Genomic DNA, 8839 nt, shown 5'->3' on the forward strand with positions numbered 1-8839 from the left:
TCTTCTGCCGTTAGCTTGTTTGCTGGAGGCTCAATTATCAGTAGAAAGTCTTCATTTCTCTTGTGCCCTGCAATACCTAGTTCACAGGAGCCATGTGGAACCTTCTTCTCACCAGCCACCAATCTTAAGGCTTGGATTAATGCCCAGAGTTCCGCTGAATAGACCATCCTTGGGGAAGCACCCCAGTCTCAATCACTGTGTCTTGAGAGGTAATAACATAGCCAGCATATCAAGTCTCGTCCGTCATGTAGCTGCTACCATCAGTGAAGGGAATGAAGTCAGGGGCCTTCAGTGGTGTGTCCATAAGATCAGGATATCCAGAAAAAAACTTCATTAAGAGCCTCTTCACAATTGTGGTCAGGAGACCTTAGTGTGGCTAGGAGGAAGCTAGTGGGGTTGAGAGTCTGCAGAGACTGAAGTTTAATTCAGGGATTTCCAATCAGTAAGCCCTGGTAGTGGGCCATCCTAGAACTTGCAAGCCATTTATATTCACTTGTGTTCACCAGTGTGGTCACTGAATGAGGGACCTGGGCATTGATAACTTGTTCCAAAGTTAGCTTTTCTGCCTCTGTAATCAATTCAACAGTGGCACCAAGAGCTCATAGGCAAGGGGGCCATCTGGATGCCACCAGGTCTAATCTTTTAGACAAATAGGCAATAGGCCTCTCCCAAGGCCCAATAGATGGAGTTAGAACTCCTAGTGCTGCCTTCTTTTTCACATACAAATACATTGAATTCCCAGGTGATGTCTGGGAATCCTAAAACCAGGGCTTTCCTGAGGCTTGACTTAAGATCCTGGAAAACCTGCTCTTAGAGGGATCCCCATTCAAAAGGGGCTCCCTCTGGGCCTTTTAAGAGCTTATACAGTGGCTTAGCATTTTCAGCAAAACCTGGGATCCAAATTCTACAGAATTCTGTTGCTCCCAGGAATTCGTGCAGTAGTCTCCTGGTTGTGGGCTGAGGCAGTCCATATATCACCTGTTTGTGTTCATGCCTGAGAGTATGTTGTCCTTTAGTCAGAATGAATCTTAGGAATTGCATTGAATATGACAAATCTAGGCCTTCTTCATTGAGACCTTGTATCTGGCCTGGGAGAAAAGTTGGAGCAGCGCCTGAGTTCCCTTCCAGCAATCTTCTCAGGTTGCTCCAGCGAGCAGGAGGTCATCAACATATTGGAGCAGAGTACACCCAGTTTCCTGACTTGGAAAATTTTTAAGTCAGTAGCAAGTGCTTCCCTTGGGGTGAATATTTGTCACTATTCCTCTTGGGGCATTGTTACAGTCAGGATTTTGGCAGGGCTGACAGTCAATGGAGCTGAGTCTGATGAGTCAAAGCTGATTTGCTCTCTGAGTTTAGTTAGTAGATCCCTTCCCAGTAATGAGACCAGGCAGTCAGGCAGGTACAAGAACTCGTGAGTAACCAAGTGTCCCCCTAACTGGCAGCTTCTTGTCTGTAAGAAGGACTGAGTTCGGGTGTTTCCAGTGGCTCCTATGATAGTAACTTTCCAGCCTGATGGGGGAGCCAGGGGCTGAATTACAACTGAGTGTTCAGCATCGGTATCCACCATAAATGTCATCAGATGGCTCCTTACCTTGATGTTGACAGGGGCTCTTGGGGGCCCAGGATTATGGAGCCTGGTTGGCCCTACTCCAATTCTATCATGGCTAAGAGATCTCTCGAGGGCTCTGGGTAAAAAACCTCAGGGGCTCTCTGTGGGCTTTTTGGTCATTTTCCCTTGGTGTGTCTTCAGCTTGGGACATTCACCTTTCCAGGTGAATGTGTCAAGTAAGCACAGTAAGCAGTAAGCACACTTGGTTGGACTAAGCTTGCGGTAGTAAGCACTCTTGATTGGACTAAGCCTGGGGCAGCTGGGTTTTGGCCCCTCTCTGGGACCTGGTAGGGCCTCCAGTTGTCTTAGCAATCTATAGGAGCTGAGTGGTACTCATCCAGCAAAGCCTTCCTGCTTTTGGAGGCAGGAGCCAATTGGGCAACAAAGGCAATATTAATTATTTGCTGGCTTTTTGAGCTCTCAGGGTTAAATGGAGTATGTATCTAGTATACCTTACAGAGCCTCTTATAAAATTGTACCAGTGGCTCATCTGTCTTCTGAATTATTTCTGAGGTTTTTGCCGTGTTTGTAGGGGTTTTTTTTTGTTTGTTGTTTTTTTTGTGTTTGTTTGTTTGCACTGGCTTTCATTTCCTGCAGGAGTGCCTCTAGATACTTGTTGAGATGGACATGGCCACTCTTAGTATTGAAACCTCAGTCAGGCTTTTCATTCAGAAAAGCAGTTCTGGCCCAAGCCTTGGGATCTCCTACATCACTGGGGGCATGCTCTTCTGGCTCTGGTGAGACAGATAGGGATGGAATTTTGATAGCTGGCTCAGCTGGGGCAGGGGTATATGGGGGTGGAGCTGCTAATGGCTCCTCTTCAGGAGTGCCTTGCAAAATGGGAGCTGGAGTCATAGGTTTCTTTTGGCCAGAGGCAGGCACATGTGGCATAACACAGGTGGCCAGAATAGTACATTGAATTTTTTTCCTCTAATGCAAACCCCACACCCAATGCGGAAGGGCTTGGTAGACTTGTAGCCAGGAGTCAGCATATGGGGACTGGTCAGGATGGCCTGGGGTGTCAATAACCACATTATACGTAGCCCAAATGTTGGAAAGATGTAAAGTTCTCTCTGGCTGCCATCCCACCTTAAAAGAAGTCCATTTAATCTCACAGAGGGCTTTTAACCTTTCCAGTTTTAATTTAACTCTATAATCACCAGAGAAGCCCTTTTTAAACTTAGCATACAGTCCAGCACAGTAGGCATGGAAGACTTGGATTGGGGTTTTCCCATGTTGGCGCCAAGAGATGTGGCCCAAGTATCTCTAATCTCTCCAGAGGGCTTGGGAGATCACTGGCTAGAGGAAGCTTTTGAGTAGATGAGAAATGTTGTCAGGCGGTGCTCCATTGATGTGATTTTGAGTCAAAGTCAAATTTAAATTATTTAATTTTAACATGGTTAGGTAGAGAAATTTGGCAGCACTTGTTGGGGGGAAGCCTCCCCCTCTTTTTCTGTTTTACATAAATTATGCATTTGTTTTATATGTTGATGTATATTTTACAAAAAGCAAAAACTGTTCAACAGATTTCCTGAAATAGAACAAAACATTTTTATTGATAACAGTTTAAGATTTTATCTATTTGAAAAAAAAAAAAAACTTTAGAAGGCAGAAACAAAAACCTCAAAGCAACTTCCATGAACAGAAAGTCCTGAGCACCCTAGGGATGAGAAAGGGTTAATTTAGTGTTGATCAGCACTAAACAGAGTTGTTAGGCTGCTGTTATTAGGGCTACAAGATCATTAAGAGTTGCCAAGTTGCTATGGGGACTGAGCTACAAGGTCACCACCAGCTGTAAATTTCCTTCAACATTTCTTCATAATCCACATTAGCATTTTTAAAGGCCAGTTGCTTCAAAAATGCCTCAGCTGAATCTATATTCTCTACTTGCCTTTGCAAAGATTTTTGCAACCTATCTATAAATGTGTCACAGTTGGGAGGAACTCGTGTTCCAGCTTCCAGAGACAAAATTAGTGACCTGACATCTACTCTACCTATCTACCTCTATAGCAAAAACCCTCCCAACGGCCCCTGTGTCCTCCCTTCCATGAATGATGTCACGAAACAAAGGACAGGTGTCCGCCCACACTGAAAGGGAGACCAATCAAGTGTCTGACCATGTCCCTTGCAGGATTTTTGTGTTTCTTTGGCAATAAGCAATTGGATATAGAATCTCCACCAGCTTACACACCTAGAGAGGGAAGGGGGTCCCTCAGCATGTAATTCTGCTGTTTAGCCTTTCCAGAAACACCACAGTACTGCAGAAAACAGACTCAATCATGTTCATAGTCCAATGCATCGTGGAGCCACAAACATATTTACTCATCACATTCACATTCACTCAGAGATTAAACATTTCCTCCCCACACCAACCGATTACCAGATGCAGATGAACCTTGACTGCCAGTCCTGTGACCAAAGTAGAGTTTATGGGTCTCCTCTTCCACTCAAACCAAGTGAGTCTGACTGATAGGACTCTACAGATCCCTGGGGGCTTACCAGATTACCAGAGTTGACCACTGATGATGCATTATGGTCCAGAATGGGAGTTGCTTCTTTTCTCCAATTGGAGTCCGATGAGCCAGAAACGTTCGACCTCAGGGCAGGCACCCTGGCTGAGGGGTCCCATCAAGCGAGATGAGGGCGCACCTATTTCTCCACACCACAGTGCCCACCCCAGAGGAAAACACCCTGGGATCGGCGACTCAAAAGGCTAGTCTGATTTCGCTTCTTGGCCAATTCACCAAATGTTGCAGAAAAACATATGCAAAAGAACGAAAGCACAACACTCTGGGGAGGAAAAAGGAGAACTCTTATTATTATGCTAGTGGACAGAGAGGAGTTAACACTCTGAGTCTCTGGTCCCAGTAGGGGGTTAGGCACAGTCTTCTATGGGTGAATTGGGGAAGAGCAGTTTCAGCATGCATGGAGTGTCCTATCAGGATAAGGACTCAGTGTCCGCCCTAATTCAGAACTGGCAGAAAAGCAGGGAATTTAACCTCCTCAAGGCCTCCAGCGACTTCACAGCTCATGGGAAGGGAAGCTAACTTGTGGGGGAACAGAAAGCCCAGGCGGTTATCAGCCTTGGGCTACTTCAAGGTTCTCCACAAGTTCCAGGTTGCTCCACATCAGTATAACAATGGAGAACAAGGACAATACAACCTTTTAAGCAAAACTACCTTTGACAAATGTAAAAGCTTCTTTATATGTCAAGTATATGGTTTTAGGAGTAGACTTCATACAAATGTGAACAGGCATGCTGCTATTGAATAAACAAACAAAAAAATATGATTTATTTATTATTTTATTGCCAAAGGCATGTGTGATCACAGGGGTGGGTGTGGTGGAGAAAGCACTCTCAGTGGGGTGTAGTCATACTGCAATTCCTTCTTCATTTCTTTATCCTGTTGGGATTTGGGGCATACACACACACACACACACACACATACATTCCTGGTGTGTTTTTCAAGCTTCCAGAGCTGGAATTTGAACTGCAATCCTCCATGTGGGATCCAACTCACTTAATATTAGGCTGTGGGGCTGGTCCTGTACCACAGTTATCTTATTCATTCACTTTCTGAAGAACTACGTGGTCACTTCTAAATTTTGACAATTATAAATAAAACTGCTATAAACTTCCATGTACAGGTTTTTGTATAGGTATACCTTTTAAAATCTTCTGATTAAAGACCAAGTACAGGATAAGAGATTGCAACATGACCACACCTCATTAGGGGTGATTTCTCCCTTTTTCCTTTTTCTCTATCTCTGGCTCTGTATCTCTCGCTGGTGATCACAGTGTTCTATGGTCAAGAAAGAAAAGGAAAACTATGGCATATACAGACAATAGAAAAATATTCTAGGCTTGAACAATGAGTTATGAATACATGGAAAGACTTTGAAAAAAACATAAGTATATTTTACTAAGTGAAAATCCAATATAAAAAGCTTACATATTATATGAAATCAACTATATGACATTCTGGAAAAGGGAAAATTATGGAGACAGTAAAATTGTCAGTGGTTGACAGAGGTTAAAGGGGAGGAACTGATGAAGAGCCAGCATACAGAGGACTTTTAGGACACTTAAAATTCTATGTTATGATAATGGTAGATTTCTATTATTATTCATTTGTTCAAAACTATAGAACACACAATAACAAGAGTGGACCCTAACGTAAATTTGGGTGACAATTATGTGTAAATGTAGATTCATTAATTGTAATAAACCTACTTCTCTGCTAGTTGAAGCTGATAATAGGGGAATCCATGCTGTTCCTCTCAGTTTTGTGGTGGTCCTAAAACTGCTCTAAAATAAAAAGACAGTATAGAAACAAGAGGTAGATCGGGAACCAGCAGTTGGCGTAATGGCTATGTCGCTGGACTCCCACATAGTCGACTGCGGTTCGCGTCCCGGACCCGGTGGCTTAAAACTCACGCCGAGCGCGTGTGCATGCGTGCCCAAGATCCCGAGAGGAGAATGGAGGAGAAGGGATTGCGGCATGACCATTCCCCCTGGGGGGTGATTTCTCGCTTTCTGTCTCTCTGTCTCTCTTTTTCTGTCTGGCGAGCACACGCGCCCTATAGTGAAAACACCTCAAAAATAAAAAAGAAAGAAAGAAAGAAAAAGAAACAAGAGGTAGATCTTGTTGGGAGGCAATTGCCTACTGATCTCTTGAAATTTCTATATGCCTTATGCCTGGATGCACTGGTAGATTTTTATCTTGAACTCCTTTTTTTTTTTTTTTTAAAGTTTTTTGTTACAGAGCACATTTATTTTCCCAAAACAGACAGAGAGAAAAAGTGAGAAATTACCCCCCAGGAGAGATAGCCACACTGCAATCTCTTCTCCATTCTCCTCTTGGGATTTTTAGGCATGCATGCACATGTCCCAGGTGTGATTTTTCAAACTGCCAGTTCCAGGACTTGAACTGCAGTTGTCCCTGTGGGAGTCCGGTGTCTTAACCACCACACCACCTGCTGGCCACTCAAACTGTCTTTTTTTTTTTTTTTAAAGACATTTTCAGGCCCATCCTGGTGTGTGGTCAATAGCATACTGAATTGCAGTGCCGGAAGGTTGTAATAGCTAACTGGTTAGAATGCCTAGCCAGGTGAGCCTGGAATATGCTAAGCATAGCCCAAGATCCTGATGAGTTGGGGTACTGGGAGCAGGGGATCATAGACCGAGAAGACCTTGTCATGGATTCACTCTCTCTCTCTCTCTTTCTCTCTCTGTGTCTCTCTCTCTCTGTCAAGAGGTTTTATAAAAATTTATAATGTTTGGGTAGACTCCAGTCTGAGCTTCCCAAGCTGTATAGCATGCTGCCAGGAGGTTTGGACCCATGGGAAACTGCAGTCAAATGGGGCATCCCATGTGGGGCAATCAGGAATGTGGCAATAGCAGTAATCTCTGCCTACTTCATGGCAGTTTTTCTTATTTCTTTTTTAGCTTTAAAAGCATCAACTGGAATAATTTGCATTTAAGAGTTGGTTCAACACCAAGACTTGCTGTTGTGCAATGACTAACAATGAAGCAATATCATCCAACCAAGAAAGGCTCTTGTGTTACAATGGGGAAGTCCTTGTTTTTCAGTTATCCAAAGGAAAATCTGCAGATAAAGAGCCTGCAAAAACACCCATATTACATGTCAGAAGAATGGTTTTTGACAAAGGAGCAAGCACATTTGTTCAGAAGTCCACTGGATTCTTCAGCATAAAGGAAAAAACTTCTCATTTTAAAATTATGTATTGCAGCTGTGTATCAGATTTCAGAACTGGAATTAACCTACCTTGTGTTTTGATACAAAGCAATAAAAAGGAACACATTTTCAAATATTTTCTACTATTTCTTCATAGCAGTAATAAATTTGAAAAGCGTTTGAACTTTAAACTAGACCATGATTTGAAGGATGGCATAAGGGTCTTTAATGGCCCTTTAGTTTTTTGGAAACATATCAAAACATTCTGCTGTTTCTCTTCCCAAACTGATGAAGTTATTAACATGTCAGTTAATTTTACCTCTATTGAATGGGTAGGAAAGATTGAAAATCTAGGCATAGTTTTATTGGGACTAAAGGAATGTTATTTATCTGAGGAAGAATGCACCCAAAAGCCTTCAAAATCAGGTAATGCAACTCAGAATACCAAATTCTGTGTATACTCTCTTGAAAATCAAGAAGTATTAAGTGATACATACATTATTCCTCTTGCTTATAGTAGTTTGGTAACTCACATCCATGTCTGTGCAACTGAGATTATCAACAACCAGTTAAGAATGTCTTTGATTGCCCTTACTCAAAAGAATCAGATTATTTCATTCCAAAACGGAATTCCTAAAAGTGTGTGCCAGCTTCCATTTGGAGATCCTTGTGCAGTTCAACCTATGGATTTAGGTGGAGGAAACCTCTTTTTCATCATATCCTTTGGGTCTAATGATGTATGTGCTGTTTGGGAAAAGAACTTTCAGATTGCTGCTAAGTGGGGAGGAGTTAGCTCAGTTCTGATAGATGACCTTCTTGGTACTGGAACTGAACAATTACTGTTACTTTATAAGAATTCATTGAACCCAGAGTGCCTGAATTCATTTAAAATAATAGATTTTGGCAGCATGAACTATTCAAGGGAATTGCTGGATAGCAACAAATACTATTTATCTGAAGACTCACAAGAGAATTGTTACTTGGCGGTTCCACCTCTGGAAAAAAGATTAAAGGTTGGTTTTGCTTCTATTTTGGAATTACAGAAGCATATCTTGCTTAAGGAAAAAATCATTTCAAAATCCCAAAAAGCTTTAATAAACCTGGTTCAAGGGAAAGATGATAATATATCAAGTACAGAGGAGAAATGTCTTGTTCCTCTTAGTGGTAAAGAAGAAACTCCTGTCCATACCCTTGAAAAGTTACCAGACAATTTCCAATATTCAAAACAGCTAGTAGAGAAGATATGGTACCGTGTGATAGATGATAGCTTGGTAGTTGGAGTGAAAACCACATCTTCTTTGAAGCTGTCTGTGAATTATGTGACTTTATCATTGTTAATGGATCAAACCCATAGCTCCAGCTTTAGGTCTATAACATGTCGAAATAGGGTGATTGAGTTGAACCCAGATTCTTTCTTATTACCACACTTGAAGACATATGAAATAGAATCAGAAGCCAAAAGGATAAAGTTGGCCCTTAACGGTGATGAAGAGGAAAATTTTGTTTGTAAACAGTCACCCAAGAAAGAGTG

General features: G+C 42.2%; 1 protein-coding gene across 1 annotated transcript in view; it reads left to right on the forward strand.

Annotated features, from left to right (window-relative positions):
• The window catches only part of LOC102467767 (Fanconi anemia group B protein-like), a 31742-nt gene that overhangs the window by 21994 nt on the left and 909 nt on the right, over positions 1 to 8839 (forward strand). Inside the window, exon 3 of the mRNA XM_006167956.3 lies at positions 7059 to 8839. Within this exon, the coding sequence (XP_006168018.1) occupies positions 7128 to 8839 (1712 nt within the window). The 5' untranslated portion in view covers positions 7059 to 7127. The remainder of the gene's footprint in view (positions 1 to 7058) is intronic.

Source organism: Tupaia chinensis, unplaced genomic scaffold, assembly GCF_000334495.1.
Source record: "Tupaia chinensis unplaced genomic scaffold, TupChi_1.0 Scaffold145367_1, whole genome shotgun sequence".
In the NCBI taxonomy this organism is placed as follows: Eukaryota; Metazoa; Chordata; class Mammalia; order Scandentia; family Tupaiidae; genus Tupaia; species Tupaia belangeri.